The sequence below is a fragment of the Anomalospiza imberbis genome, chromosome 1 (assembly GCF_031753505.1).
Source record: "Anomalospiza imberbis isolate Cuckoo-Finch-1a 21T00152 chromosome 1, ASM3175350v1, whole genome shotgun sequence".
Classification (NCBI taxonomy): Eukaryota; Metazoa; Chordata; class Aves; order Passeriformes; family Viduidae; genus Anomalospiza; species Anomalospiza imberbis.
In genome coordinates, this window is record NC_089681.1 from 90776541 (window position 1) to 90799209 (window position 22669).

Here is a 22669-nt window from a genome sequence, read left to right on the forward strand (position 1 = left end):
ATAAGCAAACAACTCCCAGAGAGATTTTGGAAACGTATGTTTTTATTGGGGGAGCCAATAGCAGGGACAACAACACAGGAAAATCTGGGTGAAGTGGTTGTTACCAATAAACTCAGCTACTTAAGCTTAGTGAGATTTTAGATTTGCAAAATCTACTATTATCTTGGCTGATTTTAAGAATTGTCTCAAAAAAGTTTTTCTTAAGAACAACTCGTCACTAATAGCAACTCTTTCAAAAACACACCTCACACACGAAGAAAAAAGAAAAAAAATCACATAAAAAGAAGAAAATATACTCCCTACACTGACTATACTTCAGCCATCTGTGATTGTCAATTGTATTTTCATGGTCAAACCTGAGTTGTACACTGCAGTAAAATATACCCCAGATTTTCCTGAATGAAAGATTATTGTTCTTCTACATCTTAATTTGGTATCAAAACTTGGCAGTCTGGCACACTAACATAAAACCAAAGTTAAAATGTTATTCCTTGACAGTAGCTCTTCTCCAGAAGGGAGGCACAGCATAGCAACATTTGATTGTCTCTGGTGCTCAACAGCAGCAGGCACACCTACACTCAGCCTACCTTCACTCTTTTTTCACTGCCAACAGCAACACTAGATTAACAGTGGAACAAGTGCTAAGAATTCTCAAATACCTCAACCTTAGAAATATTCTTCCAGCATATGACCCATTAACCAACTTATGTGAACTGTAATCCAAAGCTGTTCCAAAGACATGCTCGCTTCATTTTACCTGTAGGATTGTGTGAGATGCTGGAGATTCTGCCTGCTGCCTACAATGAGGGGAGGCTTGGTGACCCCGGCAGGGAACAACAAAAAAAGTCCTCTGCCCTCCAGGTTTGCTCAGTTGTTTGCTTTACCCACATCCTGCGAAGAGCTCCACAGTCAAAGCAAATATTTAATGGTTGTTCTCCTCCATGCCATATCCTAGAGAATAGCTAAGTCAGGAAAAAGTTTAAAAAAAACCCCAAACAACACACAAGCAGATGTGTTTCTTCAGAGAACGAGTTTCAAAAGTTTTTCCATTCACAGAAAGTCAAAACAGACAAGTTACTTTTGTGTACTTTATTTTTTCAAACTAATTCCTGAAGAGCTCTTAAAAGTCATCTATTCTTCATCACTGTAAATTACTTCCATAATCTCAGAAAATTGTGATAAGGGATTTACAGCAATTTTCCCTTTCCAACAGCATCAGTGCCTTCTGACCCAATTCCAACTAAATCACCTCATCTAAGCTTCAATTTGTATCACAGGATTTTTCTTCCTAGGCTAAACACTGACCATTCTATTTGCAACCTTCTGCAGCCCGTGTGAAACCTTGCCTCTGTTCTGCACCTTTGCCACAAGCTGAGAAAAAAGAAAATATTTCCCAGCATTTCTGTCCTCCAAATTAAAGACTGATTTTTCTAATTTACTGTAACTGCACATATTCACTATCTGATCCATAAACCTCATCTCTCTACAAATACATCACTTCCTTCTTGAAGTAAATTTATTCTTTATTAAAAAGGTGTTTTTCTTCACATCACAGCAGCTCATAATAATGTTCAGAGAAATTTCACATTCAGGACTTGGTCTTACAGATACTCTATATGTCTTAATAAGTACCAGTAAATGCATTACTTGGGATCTCTATTTAACACTCCACCATAGCACAACAGAGCAGCCATTTATCTTTGCACTGTGCTGGAAACTATTACTGCCATCTGTGCTGACTCCAGCTGGTATAGGACTAATATAAAATTCTGTTAGCTGCTTTGAGCTGCTTGTTCAGCTGGCAATAATAAAAGTCAAGCTCATTAACAGCAGTCTTGCATAGCAAAGTTTCTGCTTACATCAGAGAGACGACTAAGCATCTCCATGAACCTTTTCACCATGAAAAAAAAACTCCATGACTATTTACTTGGCCCCTGTTTTTAATAACAATCACAAAAAGCCTCACAATTACATGCTGGAGATTTTTTTTTTAATATGCCTATCAACTGAGCCAAAATTACTTTAAAAAAAGAAAAGCTACTACATCAAGGCAATATGTTGTTTCCTGTATACAAACCAAAATAAATTTCTAAAATCAGAGACCTCTACAATGCTATTAGAGGCAGTCGAAGAATGAGCATCTCTGAAGTAAGTGTTAAGGAAACAATTTTTTACCACTCAACCATCACTTAATTGCAAAATTATTCAGACTTTACATGTCAGTTTATAATTTAAACAGATGAGACAAACTACTGGATTGCTCAAGCAATCTGTCATCTTAAATACACACTGGAGAATTTTATGCTCCCCTGCTTGCAAATTGCAGAATTTTGGTACTACAATCTGGGAGATAGTAGGGATGAAATTTAACAACAATTGTAGCAGACTTTCCATTCTCCCTTCTCTCTGAAGTCACAGCAATGTTACTGTAGGCGTCAATAAGCATGAACACCAAGGAAACACAACTTGAATGGTTTAATTTAGCTTATTAAATGTACAAATGCAGTAGAAATTCTCTTGTGAACTGTTACCAGCTTTTGTTTCTATCATGCTCCCCCAAAACTTTTCTTTCTCATCTACATGTTATGGAAGAAGCCCCCTGATACAGCTCATAATACACAATGCCCTTTTATCTTATGTCCTCCTACAGCTTCTTTCCAAAGCTGTACTCATCTCAGTGGTCAACCTTCTGCCTTCAGGTGACTCCAGTTTTTCACACTTAGAAGTCATCCCCAGTTCTTATCTTTCATTGAACTGCTGAGCCCAAAGACACAGGCCAAACAAATACCAATGGAAAAGCTATTTTTAAAAGGTGGTGTTCCCAGCTGACAGACATGGGCAATGAAAAGAAGTTAATTACCACCTTATATTTGATGGGTAGCAAAATGTGTTATCACATACTTTCTCTCAAACCTGGGAAATGCCATGCTGAGACTCAGAAGAAACTGTTCACATTTTAAAAATTTTCTTACTATAATTCTCATTATGGACCAACATTCCACACCACCAGCAACCTGAGACACAGTATTAAAGAAAAAAATTGTTGCAGGTATAGTTTTTAGTGCAGGCCTTGAAGACCAAAGAATTTTCTGCAATACCAGAAACTCGGAAGATGGTGACCACCAACCCAGCTTTGTCCAAGCAGTCAAAGTCAAAGCACTCCACACTTCAGAAAGGAGACTGACTTGTCTCACCCACCATACAATTCAGAAAAAAGAGAAGCACAAGATGATCAAAGGCAAAAGGAAAGACCTATCTTGTTTCCTCAAGTCAGGAGATATATTCCTTCTTTCCTTTAACAGTTTCTTCCAATAACTAAGGAAATGCTCTTCTGTCCTCCCCTCCCCTACCCCAAACCCTCCACTGGACTTGAGCTTTCAGCTATTAGTCTTAAGTACTTTATGAAACCTTCTGTTCCTTGTATGAAATTACCCATCTACCATTAGCAATAGTAAAATACCTATTTCTTAATACTCTTACTTAAAACCAAAGTATTACAGCTAAAAAATAATTGAAATACAAAGAGCCTCATTGACACTGACACTCTCAGGGCATAGTATTAAACAGATGAAGGGTAGTAACTTCTGATGTCTCCCTATCTGATGTGCAAGACACTACCTGATCACACTCTTCAGTTCAAGGTCAGCTGTTCATACAGTCCAAGTTAATGTTCTACAGTTTCACTCAATTTTCTGTGAAAAAAGCGCTGGAACTTTCAGCAGTAAGTTATGCAGCACTTCATTTCAAAAAGCCAGAAGAAGGTGCATGGGAGAGATTTAACTACTAAGCCAAAGTAATCTAGCCTCTCATCAATTTGTTCAATTTCAGCACTCATTCATATCTTGACCTTTTAAACTCTTAATGTTAAATATGAAAAAACATCCACAATACATTTCTCTTCTTCAGAAACTACTTCAAGTTGGATCTGCCATATGCAGAATTATTAGATTAAAACAGACATTTTAATCATCTTACCTCTCAAAAAGAAAATCCACAGATCATAATCTGATTTGACCTGTTAATTACTTGTAATTGATGGTATCTTTACTGAATGAAGACAGCTGGAACATTTTGTTCCAGAAAATTGGGAACATGATGAAAAATATCCTTCTGACAGCAAGAACATGCTCAGAAGTGATTAATCCTCACCTGTTTTTGAGGTCCCAGAGAATTAAGTGCTCAGAAAAGGCAATTCTGACAAAGGGATGGAAAATAGGAGCTATTTGATGTCTACTTTAAAAACACTATATCAAATATCACATAAAAAGAAAAAAATCAAGCCCAAACTAAAACCAGTAATGCACTGTTTTTACAGCATTTTAAAATCACAACTGGTATACAACCTACAGGGATCTACAACTTACTACTACATTTGTTCACTAAAAGATCTGGATTCTTCTTTTGATTTTTGACTTTCAAACTTCAAGACTCTGAAAAGAAGTATTTAAGCTTTTGCAGCCTTTGTTACAAAACAAACAAACAAAACAAAACCCAGTTCAAATGTAAATTTAGGAGAAACATTAAAAATTTATCTTAATTCTGAATTGAAGCCTGTCCCATTCCCCAAAAACCCAACATTTCACACAAGCATGCCCAGCGCAACTACTCCTGTAACTCCTGTCACACGCTTCACCAAACCTCTGATCATCAATTTATTCCACGCGTTGCTCTGCACATAAACACTGCAATGTGCTTGAAACATGTCCTAGCAGGTTTTGCTCTGAAAAATGTCTAGCTGGGATCAACAGCTTCTCTCTCTCCAGAACTTGTCCAGTGAATTTGCAGTAGCATGCTCGCTTTGGCAAAATTACTATTCTCATATTCAAAGCCACTAAAAGAAAGATGGATACATCTACTCTTTTCTACCACAGCAACTGGCGTTAAGCTCCAAGAGATAGAGTGACAGGCAGCACAGACACAATGAACTGAGAATAAAGAAATCTAAAGTAAAGAATCTAGCCTCTAAAATTCCACAGGGCTATAATAACTAACAAAAATTTGATTTTGCATCTTTTCAGGCCCTATCATAGTTTGCCACCTAGTTCCTGACTGAGTTTACTCAAAGACTGCCAGTCATCATAATCACCTTCCCAAACTGACTTCCTACGCTGTGCAACTCTCACATTCACTGATAGCAGACATCACAGAAACTATGACTGGCAGCCTGCACAGCGTGCTGCTGTTAGAAAATACTTTTTTCCTTACACAATTTGTTTCTCTCTACACATACTTTGACATTTAAAAACGCATGTTCAAACAACATGCAGTATTCTCAGTGGAATTTTACTCAAAGCCTATATACAGCTCAAATATTTTAAAGATATGATAATCCTTCTTTCTTAAAAACTTGTTCATTCTTCTTTAACTCCTACTGGAATCTTTTTTCCCTCATTGGCTTGCAGCTAACAATACCCCATCAAAATGGTTTTTAGCTATGATCTCAGACTGCAGAGATAGGTTTATCTTTTTATGAATATTTGTTTACAAAGAGTGGAACACTATTTTATTATTATAGTAAAAGGTAGAAGTTTTTTGAAGTATCTTCCCACTGCCATTACCTGTGAGAATTTTAGCCATTATGCAGATTTTTTGTGCAGATAAAATACCCAAACACTGAAGCCAGCCAGGTGTTGGATTTTTTTTTTTAACTCAGGGCATAAAACAAAGCAACGAAGTGGCAAAGAGATAAATCAATGCCTAAAAATAGAGAAGGTGCATGGACCCTTTCATGCAGTGGAAAGCACCTGATTAGGTACTAAAAAGGGCCCAGCTTCAGCATGGATACAGTGCGCCAAGAAACACTCCAGGTTAAGAGAGGGAGAGTTTGAGAATGGGAGAGTCTGTACCATCCTGCAGAAATGCAGAGGCCTTTTCATTCAGCAGCAGCATACTAAGCACAGCTACATTATGAAAAAAGTTATTCCATAATAAGATTTGTCTTACTGCAGCAGAAAAAAACCAAAAAACAACCAAACTCTACATTAGACATCTTAAAATCAAATCAAGCTGTCAGCCCTGATATGTTTCAGAGCAGGAGAAAGATATTTATTAATTAGCATACAAAAATATAAATACAAATCAGTTAATAATAGGATTTTAAAAGCCCCAATCCCTGTCAGTGAGTACTTACTGTAAGGGAAGTTACTCAGAGGAGTGAGACACAGAAAGCAGACAAAAGAGCTGAGACACGAGTGACACACACACTACCATAATAACTACAGATGATTAAATGTAATCAAAGCTTCCAATTTAGAGTAAGCAGCAAAGTGCTGCTGGGAGTTGCTAACAGCATTCAAGCTCTATTCTGAAGCACCATCATTTCTGGAGATGACACTTTACATGGTATCTTTAAAGGGCATGGGAGAATGCAGGTAAAAGGTCAGGAGAACAAAGGGTACAAAAAGAAGGAAGTTAAACTTGAGGAGAACAGAAAAAAGCATAAACTTTATCTATGGATCTGCTTGCGCAGAAATTACGGTACTTGATTTAGCTGAGTATGTTTAAAGAGCCTCCAGGGTGATAAGTCAGGCCTGGCTACTGGGCCCAGCTCCCCGCATGCTGACCCAGAGACTGCAAGAGAGTCTGTGGCCTGTGCTGGCATCCACTCAGAGGCGGTTAAGAAGGGAATTCTGGGATTCTGCACTGGGATATGAAGTGTTCCCCAGTGATGCTGTACTGCAGTTACACAATGGAAAGTCTCCTTCATAGAAAGAGAGAACCGTGAAAAATGTATTCCTTCCTAATTATTGTTTTTCTCCAGGTACTGTAAATAACTGTGCTTTAAACTTAACATTCAGCTCAATCAGTTAGGTCAACAGGTGTATTTAAATCAATCTCTGATTGATTTGGCACTTTTTGGCAAAGTATTTCAACTACTTTGTTTCTAGTATTCAATAAAACACTTTAAATACTACTTAAGACACAGCTTTATAGTTCCATTTAGTAGCTGTGTTGCAATTGCAACCAGCTCTACCACTCAAAATGGGAGTAGGCTGAAACACTCTGGAAACAGAAAATCCCAGATAATAAGAATGTACACTCAGAGGCATGTTGTGGTATTGCATGTTGAGGTATTCCCAAACGCCAAAACAACACCATGGTGTCCATTAGATATCTCTACACAGCCAGTCCTCACACATGAGTTTTAGGAGACTCCCCATCAGCTTTGCCTCGCTACCTGAATGTGCTCATACTGCACCGCATCTGAACCAGGAGAGCATTAGTGGAGGCCCACACCCTTTTGCCTTTTCCTGTCCCTGGCATTGCTCTTGACTCCAACACTGTCACAAACACCAGGTACAGAATGGGCAGCACAGGCTAATTGGGCTTTGACAGACACCCAGACTGTGGGAGTCCAGCACTGAGTCTCCTGATCTGACTCTGCACGGGAGGAGCTGAGGCCACACAAAACTTATCAGCTCAACTTCCACGACACTGAGCCGCAATTCTTCTGTTTCAGGAGCTGCAAATCAGCTAATTATCTCTGCCATAAATAACCCACGGCCTAAATGATCTGCCCAGGGATCTGCCTGCATAGTGAATAGAGTTACACAAAACAAGCAAGAAGAAATAAAGCAGAATTACATGTGGTCTCTCAAAAAGTTGACAAAAATCCTTAGAAGAGAATGAGAAGCTATATATTAAGGAACAAGAAAGACTCTGAGCAAGCAGATCAATCTGAAACACCCTGAAAAGTCATATGAAAGGTCTGAACTCAGATAAGCATTACATGAATTAGGGAGCAGCATTAATGAGGTCAGCAGTTCTGGGTTAGTAACACTAGGATAAGAATGTGAAGGAGCAAAGTAGGTGAGGAACAACACTGCAAAAATACCCTCATGTTTCAATGCAGCATTAAGTTCAAAATTAATTTAAAAGATTATCACACTGATTCTTCAGTGTAGTTTTCCCACTTTGACCATCATCATTAATATTTTAAGTCAGAGCAACCCTCAGCTCTCAATTTTCAGTGTAATAACGAGTCAGCTGTTTCCTTTTTTGCCTAAATAGCCATTCTACTCACAAAAATGGCTAAGACATGTTGTTTGATCAGTAATTCCACACCAGCTTAATTTATTTTCATCCACTACACCTGCAAACTGAGACATGAAACTGAAAGAGCATGCTACAAGAGAAGCAGCAGCTAAGGCAGGTATCCCATTTCAAATACTTTTCGATTAATAGTACTTTAAGAGAAAAATACTACAAAAATAACCCCAACCAACAAAAAATGCCACAGAAGACCAACACAAAGCAGCCTTTGCCCCTTCTATTAGGAGAAAACGCTCTGCAGGGAATTTATAACTTTTCTTCTGTTTTGGAAGCAAAGCAGAATGATAATTACAGAAGTATTTCAAATACGAAATATTTCCACCATTACTTGGGAAAAAACATGCCAGTTTACTAGTCAAATCAAACACTTTGAGCTCACTGAACTCTGACATTGCTCGTTACAGCTACTAGTCAACAGGTTGTCAGACTCTTATCACTTCCAAATCTTTCTTGAAATTAATGAAATTAGCTAGCTTTATTTTTTTCATTTCCGACACAACAACTGCTTGTTGTCAGTATTTCTGTTTTCTTTCCTTGGTACACACTGCTAATGAAAAATTCCTCACTCAAAATTCAGTTCTGCAATTCCATTTTATAATATCCTATTTCAGAGTCCACAAAAACCCAGCATTTCCTTTCCCTCTTCCATCTGAGCAAAGGCAAGCTCATCTGCCTCTCTTTTTCGAACCATGATGAAGATGCCAATACCTTGAGAAAAACATTTGAACCATGAGATCCTTCAGAAGTCATCCTACAACCTCCTAGACAAAGGATGACAGATTAAGATCAATTTGACTAAGGTTTTAATAAAACTCGTTTCACACCTTGGTCATGTGAGTACAAGAGTGTTTTCAAAGTCTGTTTGATCTATCTTGCACATGAGCTATGGATTTCTTCCTCGTTCAGGTAAGAAATTCTGAAATAGCAACCAATGGTACGGATCAGACCACACACCAGAAGAACCATAACTTAGAAAATACACAGGTTGCAAAACACTAAGGGCATTCAGCCCGCTCAACACTGCCAACCTGCATTTCTGGGTTTCAACTAGCCCAAAGTTGCAAGAGGACATCCTGAAATTCCAAAGAGAGGTACACCACATTCCTCAGAGCATACACAAAAATTATCTGTGACTGTAGATGGCAGCAAGGACAGCATTAGCATTTCTGACAAAAAGAGTGCCACTGTCACATTCACATCTGCAAAACTGAAACTTCAAAAACTACTTGAGAGGATGCAGCCTGCCCTAAGGAGCAAACAAGGAAGGAGAGATTAGACTGATGTCTATCCAGGTTCAGTACTCATCCACCACACTTTGCTGAGAACTTGAAAATAGAACTGTCAAGAGCTAACTTCTACCTTTCACCATGCAGAAGTCAGACATCTCCCTCCTTCAGTACCCAGCAATTCTGACAGTAAAGAGGAATCTAATGATGGTACTGCAATGCTAATTTATTAAAATATGCAAGTTCCATTGAAAGGGACCTGAGGAGAACACTTAAATGCTCCATCTTCAAACACACTCATCCTTTTGATGGACACACAAGTTGTCTCCCGTTAGATTATTTCATTGTCAATTCAAAAAGGTTCTCATTCATGACATTTAATGTGCTAAACAGTAAAAATTCAGTGTTAAAATATGGATTACAGCCATGCACTGAAACATGCCATGGACTTAGCTACAATGTTATAAGCATAACAATAAACATTCTAAGGACTTGGAAGCTCTTGACAAGGAAGCTACATAGCAAGCTACCCAGTGTTCAATGGTCTGTTTACAATAACTGATTTTCCTTTTTGTTTTCAACTTGGATCTCAACCAGAACACCCATGAAGACTAGTACCACCCCAGAGAATGCCAGGTTTTCAGGAGGATGAAAAGAAGCTTTTTTTTTTTTTTTGCGAGGGGCAGGGGGTGAAGGCAGGAGAGGATGTTGGTTGGTTTGATTTTCTCCAACAAGTATTTTCAGGAGTTTCACCCTGTTGTTGGGCAAACATTTCTGCAGCTCTCTTTTGCCTTTCATTGTCCTGGTTCCCAAGTATCCTTTCCCTATATATTCTTCCGCATCAGCAGCAAATCCATTAACAAGCCATCTCTTGGGTTACCTTATGTGTCAGTTTCTCTGCAGACACTGAAGCAGCATTTCTCAAGGGTACTCCTATCAAAAATGCAGGTTCAAGGATTAGTTTTACACTAGAAGAATAGGAACTACTCAAAAAATCCTTCTTTTTAAATGTAATGGGCACTATGGAAAGTACTAGCTTGCCTTCTAGAGAGTTTGTTTCAGAACAGCATATGTGCTGCGGACCCAGAAAGAAGCTCCAAAACAGCAAAACATGAGTGCTGGGATGATGGTCCATTACACACTTAAAACAAACTTTCAGAACCATATGTTTATATCAATGTAAAACAGCAAAGTACAGGAGATGTGGAAATACATTTTGCTCTTACTCCCTTACATAACTGTACAGGTCTCTTAAGAAAACATATTCAAACTCAACTACTTGTTGCTGAGCATTCAGAGCATACACAATAATATAGTAACATCTTCAGCTACATATGATGAATAAATTAACATTTCTCTGTTTTACCAAATGGCCAGTTTCTATTTCAGTCTGATTTTGCTACATAAAATTATCTGAAAATGTATTTGAAGTCTAAAAGAAATTGAGAAGTATCTCAAAATAAAGAATGACAACACAGTATGACAGGAAGGAAAAAATACCAAAACTCATCAAAATCTTTAGGATCTGTATCATTCAGGGAGGTGGCACTACTGAGCCAAAACAAGTCTGGAGCACTGCAGACTCGCATCACACTGCATATTTAAAAACTCACATTGACAGATGCTGACAAAGAAACTTTCCAAAGCAGAACAGAACACCACTCATTCAGGGCCATAAGGCAGCTTCGCCAGTAGAGAACTTTCACCAGCTCTGTGCCTCCACTGGAATGCTCTGTTGATTTATCTTTTGCAAAAACTTGTCAACTGAAAAATAAGCCTGGGCTTTTGAATCACAAAGTAAAACTGAATTTAAAGTAAATATTCAACAAGAATAAGAACTCTGAAGTTTTTAAAATTACATTGCAGCCAATGCCAGTAACCATACAAGTCAGTTTGTTTAGCAGATAAACTGCCCCTTCCACTTCACATGATCCTTTTTGCTTCAACTCTGAAAGAATCAAGTTTATGAAAGGCCACCTCAGCTACATGGGACATGATTTTAGTAATGAAGTCAGACAGAAAGTGGAAACTACATGAGAAGAAGTATCAAATCCTATAGTTTCTTATCTAAGATCTGCTGTTCCTTGTCATCATGTAAGAATTATTAAGCAAAACAGACTGCTCCACATACTAGTATTTAACACTAGAAAAATTATTGCAGTAGCTCAAGAGACAGATTCAGAATTTTGAAGCATTACACTAGAAGAAAATTTAATCTTGACTAGAGGCTTTTGTACACTATTTAATTGAGTTGACATTTGTGTTTAAAAAGAACTGTGGAATAAACTAATGAAATGTAAGCTCAGTAAATAAAATATGATGTGTATTTTTTTCACTGTGTTTGTAAGCCTAAAATACTCTTTTACACAAAGAAATTTCAGAAAAAATATTCAAATGTTGACATTTTCAGCAATGCGTTTTTAAAACAAAGCATCAAGTTACTTTATAGAAAGTTTACAGCTCACAATGCACCCTGGCACTTTTTGAAACATATGGAGCAGTATCTCCCTAAGTACATGCAGAGATAAGCATGTCACTCCAGCCATAGCAGCTGCTTTGATTCATGTTTATGAAATGCTTAAAATTCTTGTCATATACATAGACACTGCAAAATGAAGATGCAGTGACACCATGAATCTCCAGTCACTACTAGCCTGTTGTCTATGTTGTTACTGAACATGAAGAGGCAGCAGCACAGGCTTGGTGGAGAGTAGTTTTCAAGAAGCAGCTGAGTACAGAACCTGCTGCTAGTGCACATTGAGCCTCTCAGCACCCATCTGCAGCATCATCATTAACCACGCTGCATACCATGCACTAACACAAGTACCCAGAAATGTTTCAGGCACACCTTTCTGCTGCTGTGCTGACTTATGCACCTCAAAATAAGCCCTGTACCATTAACAAGCACCAAAATATACTTGTCAAATAGTAGTTGTGGGGTAAACTTCTGTCCTGAGTTATAACAAATAACAAAAGGTCACCATAGGATGATAAGCTGCCAGGGACTTCATGAGGGGCTGTGAGTACACAGATTGCCCTATAGTGATCCAAGTGAAATTAGACAAAACACTTGAATTACCTCCTGTTGGAAAAGTTCCACCTTACAAGCCACTAGCTTCACATTATCCAAAGATGATGTAGGAGTATTTGGTAAGCATGTATGTGAAGATGTCTCTATTTGGGATGTAATAAAATGCCAAATTAAGGGTGTGGCTGGTAAGTACAAAATATACTAGTTCAGGATGTGGTCATGAATTTACAGATGTTTTGATGGCTGAGGGTTGGGTTTTTAAACTATTAATTTTATATTAAAAGGCAACTATCAAAAAAAAGGCCAGAATTACAGATGATAACACCAACCAAGCACAACATTATAAGAAAGCCACTTACTCACTTTTCACCCAAAATGAGACATTACATGCAGGGACACTCTCCTCTGGCATTGAAAACAGCCTGTGTAATTCCTGCTCTTCATCAACATGGATATCTTGAGCTGAAGTCATTGATTTTCAACTCCCGTCAGCAATGCATTTTTCTGGTTGACCTTCCTTTCTAAGATAACTTACTGAGCTCCTCTATCACCCCCCAGCAAACACCCATCTCAAGCTTCACACAGAAGAACCACAAAGGCAGACACAACCACCCCAAGCTCCCTCAAACCTCAAATTCTAATGACTAATTTCATATCAACATACAAAGTCAGGTACTGGCTAGACAAACTTATGGCCCTTGTACTGCCTCTTGTAACACACAGAGCAAAATTACTCCCAGGCAAGGACACAACTGTTTTAGTTAACTTGGTGCTTTGGGTCACAAGTTAGTTCAAGAGTTGAGTCCTGTGGTGCACATCATTGCACAGCAAGGACCTTTTTATTGTGGCCTGCACTCACGGTCTCCAGCCAACACTTTACACTTCCTTAAAGAGCCTTCTTCAGCCTGCCATCAGTAACAGAAATTCTCCCAAAATATCAAACAACCAGAGGAATTACTCAGTTAAGCAAGAGCATCTGCACAAGCAGTTGGCATCTTGCTAGAGCAGGCAGTAATTGTTTCCATTAATAGATTAAAACCATGCCCAGGCAGGCCAAATAAGCAAAGGCACTGCAGTACTTTCTCACCATTAAAGACAGTCTGTCCGTGCAAGAAACACTGGCTCCACAGTCAGAGGCAGCCACCATACTCAGTCTGCACCAGAGGAATGCAAGAGTTCAAATCTGGTGAAGTCTCAAACACAACAGCAACAAGTGCATTTGTCAGTGTAAAGGTTTAGCTCCAATCTTACTACTAGAAGTACCATCGTGTTGAATGCCTGAACAGCAGCTGCCTGCCTGCACATGCTGCCCCGCAGGCCTGATCAGGCTGAGAAGGGATTTGCTTTGTCCCTGACACTTTGTGCCAAGATTCACACCCCAAGCTCTGCTCAGCACACAGACCTGCATGGAAGGGCAGCTGGTGTGCACTGCTGCTCCCTGAGCTCAGGTTCTGCAGCACCAGCACTTCTTAAGCACTTCCTAAAGTATCTTGACTCTAACCCACATCTGGGTTACAATATGTTTACAAGCATCATTTAACTCCAAGTTTTTTAACTATTAAAGTACAGTGAATTAGAAGTCTGGAGTTCTATGCACATGATAATAAATACATAAATACATAAATAAATAAATAAATACATGCACATTTAATAAACCTACTAGATGCACAACAGAGCAGAGAATCTTGTTTTCAAAACAAGACAACTGTCTCTATTTACACTAAGGGGGTAAGGAGGCGAGAATAAAACTTTTCCTTTAGTCCTGACATCCCTCAAAAAGAACAAAATCCCCCTTAGTTTTAAGAGAGCAGCATTTTTTTTTTAAATTCACATTTCATTTCAATAGACAACATATTCAAGGTGTATTGACTAGTAATCCAGAGTCAGAAACACTCCTGGCTGCAGAAATAAACATATGCATGCATAGCTGTACCTTCTAAACACAGAAGCTAAGCATGTCTATAGGCCTATTGATATTTTTACACCTATTTTCCATTCCCACAACTTAGATACTTCCAACATAGCAAAAGAGAAAAACTGGACAGGTTTGAAGCTGCACCTCATTCAATTGTGTTCTACTCAGAAATACTTGAACATAACACTCAGTAGTCCAAAAGCACAGAATGGCTACAAAGCAACGACTGCCTAAACATGGTCATTCCAAGAACAGTTTTCCTTCTACTCAAATGCTTTATCTATTTTTATTCTGAACTTTTGCCAGCTAAGTACTACAGACTGCTTACCCATGATCCCAACAGCTTCCAACAGTAGTTTCCTCTAGGAATCACACTTAAAGAACAAATCACAAGGTCCTATCAGCAGTCTGGATTTTACAAAAATAATGGTGACATGGTAAAATAATGGATACTGCATTTATTCACAGTTCAGGTCACCTCATGAAGAACCAAGAGGCGTATCACACAGTATTTTGGACTACAAGTTTGTGTCTCATTGTGTTCCAAATTACATGGAATTTTAGAAAAGCAGCTTCAAGGAACTGCATCTAGTGTTGCATCTGAGGCATGAATGGATCAAAGCAATGCAAAAGTAGCTCCCAAAATGACATTTTCCAACCACATATAATACAAATCCATCTCCTCTGCCAAGGTTCAAAGCTAACAGTTCACATCCTGAACACTGATGTCTAACAGGAAAGTTACACAGGTCAAAGTCAGATTATTTTTACAGTTTCCTGCAAAGATAAAAGTTGCTGCCTTCTATTTTATGATCCACCTCCGACAGGTGATAATTTGAAGTTCACACATCAAAGACGTGATCTGGTCAGTCATTTCTTCAGATATGGAACTAATTAGCAGCTGTCCTATCTCAGATTCCAGAAGTTTCAGTTTGAAAAAGTTACCATTATCATGAAGGCCTGCAACAGTGCTCTTCACTAATCTCTGATGCTACTCAAAGAAACCTATCAAAAAGCATGAAGTACCACATCCACCAAGGGAAGGACTGTATACTAAAGATCATCCAAAATGTTGTTTTCTCCAAAGCAGAAGGTGCAACAGCTGTTTTCTGGAACTAAGAGTTTTAGAACAAGCTGCCTAGGGATGAAACCTGTGCTTCAGATATTAATCTTTGAAAGTATTATGACCTACAAAAACTAGATAGACACACACACACACACATCTGCTCCCAGCAATTTATTTTATTAAAGAGCTTAAACCTATGAAAAAAACAAGAAAGCCTCCATGTATTCTGGAATCTTCAGTCATTTAGCACTATAGGAAGAGGGGTTTCTCAAGTAGAATTTGGCTTTGGTGCTACTTGTCTTATCAAAATGTGGATGGAAGACAGCAGAACAAACAAGTCATAGCATGGGGGGCTTTAAGAGTTAAGACAGGCAAGAAAGATACTTTCAGAAAAAAGTGTGATTTTGAGTTCAGGTCTACAATATGAGGACACCTTATTTTCTGCCCTGAGATTTTTATTAAGGCAAAGTTTGCATGAGGCTACTGTGCTCTAATGGAATGAATTGCCCAATAAACGAATTTGTGTTTCAATTAAAACTACAGATGAAGTAGTATTTCAGTTCTACTGCCTCCATGGTTCCTTGTTTATTTCTGTCAAGACAAATATTTTGCTTACTAAAGGAAAAATCATGTAATGAAGAACGGCTATCAGAGAGCTAAAATAAATATTTTCAGCTCCTATGTGTTAGAAAGTGTAGCTGAAAGGAAAGGAAGGAAAGAAGGAAAGCATATTTTAACAATCAGAAATAGAGTAGGAACCAACCCAGCAAGACCTCATTTGTCCTACTGAAAAATAACATCCATAATGTAAAGTCAGATCTTTAGTAGATACAGAGATGTGAAATCTCCATTGTAAAAAAATTACTCAATCATTTTGCAGGATTGTCTGTGACTCTATTCTCTAATTATCTCATAGTTACATTTTAATATGGCACCTTGTTGCCAACAACTAAATACAAACATTTATAGCAGGACAGCAGGATGTATTTGATTGGCTTTGAAACATAATACCCATTTCTAAAAGACTATAAGTTAGAATAGTTTTTTTTTTCTGTGAAGAAAGTACTTTGAGAAAGGAAAATCAGGCTGCTAGGTAAAGACAAGAGAAAAATCAGAGAGTTCCCAGAAACCTTCTTCTTGGGAAGAAATGGAAATCTATATTGGTTTGGGAAGGAAATGCCTGAGAGACATGAGAGGTAACTAAAAGAACACACAAGCACACTTCAGCACATATAAAGGTAACTAACTACTGCTACCAGTAAAAGCAAAACATGGGTTAAAGGTATGAAGTCCAACAACGAACTTCCAAAAACTTTGCCAGCACCAGAGATTATACCTGATAGCAGTTAATGAAAACCATTCCTTTTTGAACTCTGTCTCCTATTATTTCAGTTGATAAAGATTTTCCTTTCAGACTCAGACTGTTCAGTTTTACTATGTTCTGGTTTTCCTCCTTCATTAGTTTAGAACACTGGAAGTCATGCGCCTGTGGGCAACAGCAGGCCTGCTGCTTATAAAAAGACAGAACACTTGCATTCAATAACAATGACTATTTTGTAGCTGTGTTTGTTATGGTGTGAGTGCTGTGTGGTCTAGCAGTTAGAAGACGCAGTCAGAATCCTGTTCTAATTTATGGTCACAACTTTACCTCTAATACAAAAATGAAAGTTGGACAAATGACAGCACTGTCTGGGATTTTAAGCCTTTTACATCACCTGTAAAACTAACATTACTTGCCCATCTAAAATCTTTCAGAACTATCCTTTATAATGCCGAAAGACAAAATAATACAATTGAATTCAGATTTAATTCAAAAACTCCATACAGCATAGACAAAGCTAGTAAAATCTTATTTTCCTAACCTTGGATGTTCTTCCAAGAGCAAATTTTATAATTTTATAGTTATTAAAGAGTTACCTAATTTTACTTTAGAAAATTCTGTCAGTATCTTTTAAATTATAACTGAGAGAACAAAGCAAATAAAGAGCATGGTCCTGAATTCTACTCCCTACACCCTATAGTCTCTTGGCTTCAGCTGAATTAAAAAAAGCAGCCCTGGAAACCAAATTTGCTTTAGAAGGCTACTTATTCTTATTCCAAAATGCAGCACAAACTTGTACTTCCATTCAGTTAGAAAAGGGAAATTTCCATATAAAAAGATAAAATGCAAAAAGGGAAAGGTAAGACTAAACAAAATATTAAAATAACACATAGAACAGAGAAAGACCAATTAATCACCCTAACATATTAAATAATTTTTGCAATGACATGGCTGCTCTGAAAGAAAAATCCAGTTAAGCTATATAAAAACAAGCTACACAAAGAAAACCAAAAATCCGTTTGACATCTCTAACCCTGCCAACGGCATCAATCCAAGTACAAGCAGCAACTACTCAGCAATTTAGAGCCAGTTTATACAGACATTCTATGGTGGGTACACACAGAAGAACAGAATCCATTTCTCATCATGAGAAATTAAACTATTTATATTGAGTAAAAAATATAAACCAGCAGCTCAGCACAGAAGGAAAGGCAAGGATGTTCATAAGGTGCTAGAAAGCCCATTAGGCATCTTGACAGATTACACACAATGTCTGCCATTAAGCAGGCACACAAACTATCGGTTTGCACTAATGAGAGTTACTTCTGATCGGTATTTCTGACTGTTCTTTCCAATAACACATCTGGCAGTTGTTTCAAACACACAAGTTAGCAGCTAGCCAAATTCCAGCCTCACACTGTGCTGCAAGCAGGACAGCTATCCCTTGCCAGCACAGCTGCCGATGGTGAGGTCGCACACAAGTGTCACAGTTCACCCATAAGGCTCTTGATGTAGAAACAGAAGCCAGTTTCCACCAAAAGAATTCATATATTTTATAGATATTAAAGCCTGATAAACACAAGACACACAAGCTCTCAAAAGACAGTCATTGCACAGTCTCAGTGAGTACCTGCAGGCCAGTGAGCACAACAAGCAAAATTCCCACGTTACCAGCTCTTCATTAAACTACCTAGCTCTTAGTCTCTCAAGTCTATTGAAATAGTGATTTTTAAATCTTAATTTTGTTTTTGCTTTATCAACTCTATATTTTATGTTTCATACTTGTCAGTTCCACTCACTTTGAGGAGTTTGTTATTCTTATTACACGTGTTGTGATGGAAGCAATATACACACTTCAAGAAACTCCTATTTATTGAAAAAAAACCCATACATTCTAAAAGAAAATAGTTTTTTAAACCCCCCAAGATTTCCATTTCACAGATGAGCTGCTAAGACCCAGAGAGGCAGGACAACTTATAGAAGATCACACAAAGATCTGTGAAAGAAGCAGGAAACAAGCACAGATCTTTCAAGATGCAGGCCAGCACTTTAGCCAAAACAATGGTTCTGAAGACAATGCAAGTTAGATCTAAAATAAACTGGTGTGATTACTGCTATATTCTAGTACTTGGGTTAATGTGAGAAGCACCTTCACACCTTGGACGTGTAAGAATACAAAAGGTCTCAGCCTTTTCCGCTAGAAAGCTACCAAAGCATGACACTCTGCCTTTGCAAAAAAAAAAAAAAATTCTCACACTACATTTTCTTCATAACTATTATAAACTGAGTCAAAAATGTTTTTTAAAAAGGCTTAAGTAGTAGGAAGGTGCTAGGCTGAAAATCTCCATACCCATACAAATGATTTCTCACTATCTGGCAATAAATGCATTTAAAAGATCAATTCAACTTGAACAGTCAACAGGTAACCAAGCACATAAAAACACAAGGTAATTGAACACGAGCAAACAACATAACTATTCCCCTTGCACCTCCCTGTCTTTCCCCACTTTCCCTCAAAGGAAAGAAATCTTTTCCTGTTCTGATCTATTTTTACAGTCTAGTGCATTGGTATTTTGGATTTTTTCCAAGGGTATTCTTTACTGGGGCATCACAACTAAATGCCAGATTTCAAAATTATTTTAGCATATTCTCATAGGGTACTTCACAGAACAACACCGAATTAATAAAGCATCTAGCAATTACAGCCTTTTCAAATGCAAATAAGTTAAAACCTAGTAAAGAAAGTTACATATAAAAAAAAATCCATCAGTAGCATAAAAATCAGATTCTGCTTCTTGTTCCTCCACAGGTTACACCAAGTTGTTAACAGCCTACACGCAAGGGAAATTTCTGAAAACAGCACACACAGTCTAAGCCCTTACCTATTCAACAGTTTATTTTTCTGAGTAGTCAATCAAGAATCAACTTCTAAACCTGGAAGACTAACAGGGATCTTCTGTCTCCACACTGGGTACCTCTGACTCCCCCAGGAAGCCAGGTAAAGAACCTACCCTTACTTCCCATGGATGCAAGCCCAGCGCAGCAGCCCCGGTCAGCGCTCGCCTCTCGTCCTTCTCCTTCCCACTGCAGACCCGAAAAGCACCAAGCGACACCCTAGGGACCCCGCCACTGCTCTGACAAAGCCAAGCGAGGCGTCTGCGAGGGCGAGGCCGAGGAGCCGGGACTGGGCTCCCACTGGGGCCACGGCGACTCGGGGTTTTACCTTTCTCCTTGCTTGGCGTTGGAAGGCGGCGGGTGAAGCACAGTCTGGTTCCCTTCCATCTCCACGATGCACTTGGTATTCAGGTCCAGCTCTGCAAGGCGACACGGCGGGGGGCTGTAGCCAGGGCGAGCGAGCGCACCCCCCTTCTCCCGGCACGCCGGTGCAGCTCGGCCCCCGCCTGCTCCCCCGGGAGCGAGGGGCTGGGGCGGCGGGGGGCGGGCGAGGGGGCTCGTCCTCCCGCCAGCCCGGGCAGAACGCGGGGGCACGCCGCGCTCCGGTGCCGCCCGCACCCCGAGATGCCCCCAGACCCCGGTTACCTCTCTTGTTCATGGGCCGGACCCTGACGGCAACTTTCACCTTGGTGTCCGACATCTTCCCCGCTCCCGGGAGTGGCGGGCGGGCGGCCCCGCTCAGCGCCGGCGGCGGCAGCGACACGGCGGAGCGCCAGCGTCCATGCCGGGCCGGGCGCGAGGGCGGAGGGCCGGGGCAGGCGGGGAAGGCGACAGAGGGAGGGAGCAGGGAGGGAAGGAGCGAAGAGGAGGAGGAGGGTCCGGCGCCGGGGAGGGCGGTGGTGGCGCAGCCCCAGCCACCTCCTTGTTCAGCCGCGGGCCGCGCCGGCGCTGGCTGCCGACGGGCTCGCTTGTAGAACCGCTGCCGCCGCCGCCTCCCTGCCAATCCCCACCGCCATCTTCCGCCTCCTCCTCCTCCTCCCGCCCCGCGCCGGGAGTGCGAGCGGCCAGGCAGGCGGCGAGAGGGCGGGGAAAGGCGATGGCGCTAGACAGAGACGGAAACACCCGAGCACCTTCGGAGCGGGGGCGTGGGGAGACTCCCTCTCCCCCCGCCCCATCCTCGGCCGCTGCTTCCCGAGGAGCACGCGCGGAGGGATGCGCGTTGAGCGGGAAGGCGGCGCCGGCAGGAGCGGGGATGCTGCGGGAGCGGGATCCGCCCGCGGGCCTTGCCCGACAAGCCACCATCCTGCCTTGTGCAGGTGTACGCCGCCACCGCAGAGACACCGGCTTGCCCGACTGTACAGCAGATTTCCTTGAGACAATGAAATGAACAGCCACAATCTGCCACGGAAAAAAAATGTTACAGCGTCAGGGGATGTTTTTTTGGCAAAATATGCACAACCCAGGATGACCTGGGTGCAACGTGCATGTAGGCCTGGAAGCGGTGCAGCACCTCGAGGTGATGGAGCAAGGAGCCCTGCTCAGGCTCCAGCCTGCACGTCACCTCCTTGGCTGTAAATGGGCTACCTGCGGAGTGCCGGGGCCACTCGCACTGTCCTGCTGTTCCAGGCAGCGATGGGCCACCACTGACAAGTGCCAGCCCAAACACTGCAGGACAGGCTAGTGGCCAGTTCAGTACTGGGGGAAAGCGTTACAAACAATGCTGTTCTATCCAGCAACCAAGAGCTCTGAGGATGGCTGAGCTTCCAGTGGGCAAGCCAAGAAAGAATTTTAGTTAAAAATACACTAGGGCTCTTTTCAAAGTGTCTTGTTAAAACCTTTTCTCCCCAGAAGTGTTTCCTTAGCGTCAGTAAAATATCTTCCAAAGAATCAATCCTTGTTATCAATGCAGTTAACTGGCAGGAATCCCAGTGCAAAACAGCGATGTCTGTAACATTTTCTTTACGGAAGACAGGCTCAAACCCAAATGGGATTATTCTGTCTACTCTGGGGCTAAACCACTGTTGGGAGAATGGGCTAAACAACCAGTGATGAATAGATAGCTGCACCGAGAAAGAGCAGACCTTTCAAACAGAGGTGGAAACAATGGAGAGAAGCTTAGAAGATCAACCCCTTCCCGGCTGCCAGCACACCAACCAGAAGGGCCCTGCAAAGCCACTGAGAGGACTGTTTCTGGAGGAGGCCTGGCTGTCCCAAATGGTCACAACTCACAGGAATGCTGAAAGGAAACGAGACACGCACTTAGCACAGCAAAAGAGAAAGGTTAACAAATAGAGCCGGGCATCTGGAGAATGTCAGCAGAAGTATCAGGACTTCTTGCCTCTAGAAGCAGGCATAAGGAATAAAGTTCATTATGAAATGCATCATAAGCATGTGGCCCAACGAGTAAAGAGAAGGAGTGATGTTGACATGAGACATCCTATTTACTGCTATAGACTGTAAGAACCCAGATCAAAGTAAGCACTGGCTCAAGACAAGGCATGAGGTCTGAAATGGCTGTGCAAAAAGGGAGTTGTTCTGTGAAATTTGGACACTGCTGGGAAAGAGAAGACAGCCAACAGATGGAAGGGAAAATACTCCCGTCTCAATTTTCCACCTCTTAATGGAAAAACTACATCATTGCAAGATTACATAAAAACAATTACATTAGCTGAAGAGAAACTAAAGGGAGTCTTTATGAGATTGACTATGATTTTGGCTGTGGGAAGAGTCTTGTGAAGAAATTTTTATGAATGTCTGGTATAGGTTTGTGAATTATATTCCATCATTAGAGGTACAGAAAGCCAGCCATGCAAAACTCTTTGAAAAGGCAGATGCAACCTAGTTTATTCTAATGCAGACTGTAACTGTTCACTTCTTGTGAAATTCTGATTTATTCAAGTGTTAGGTAGTTGAGAAAGGGATTTTAAATCTTTCATTCACATCAATGTACCCTGAGAAACAGCTGCCAAAAAAGTTGTCTTGGTTCTGCCCTCTCAAGAAAGGGCTTTTGGCAACATTTGCATCATGACTGGACCTACTGGGCACTTGTACCATGACACCTGCTGGGCAGCATGCTTATAGTAGAATGTATTTCTGGTCTCTCCCAACCCTTTGCCATTAGGGCAGAATAGGAAGAGGGTCATGTTATAGAGGACCCATGGGA

The 22669-nt window shown here is 40.5% G+C and overlaps 1 protein-coding gene across 1 annotated transcript in view; it reads right to left on the reverse strand.

Moving 5' to 3' along the window:
• The window catches only part of KIF13A (kinesin family member 13A), a 106032-nt gene extending 85490 nt beyond the window's left edge, over window positions 1–20542 (reverse strand). The window contains exons 1-2 of the mRNA XM_068199817.1: window positions 20152–20542; window positions 19835–19925 (exon numbers count right to left, since the gene is read on the reverse strand). Of these exons, the coding sequence (XP_068055918.1) occupies window positions 19835–19925; window positions 20152–20206 (146 nt within the window). The 5' untranslated portion in view covers window positions 20207–20542. The remainder of the gene's footprint in view (window positions 1–19834; window positions 19926–20151) is intronic.
• Between the last annotated feature and the right edge of the window lie 2127 nt (window positions 20543–22669).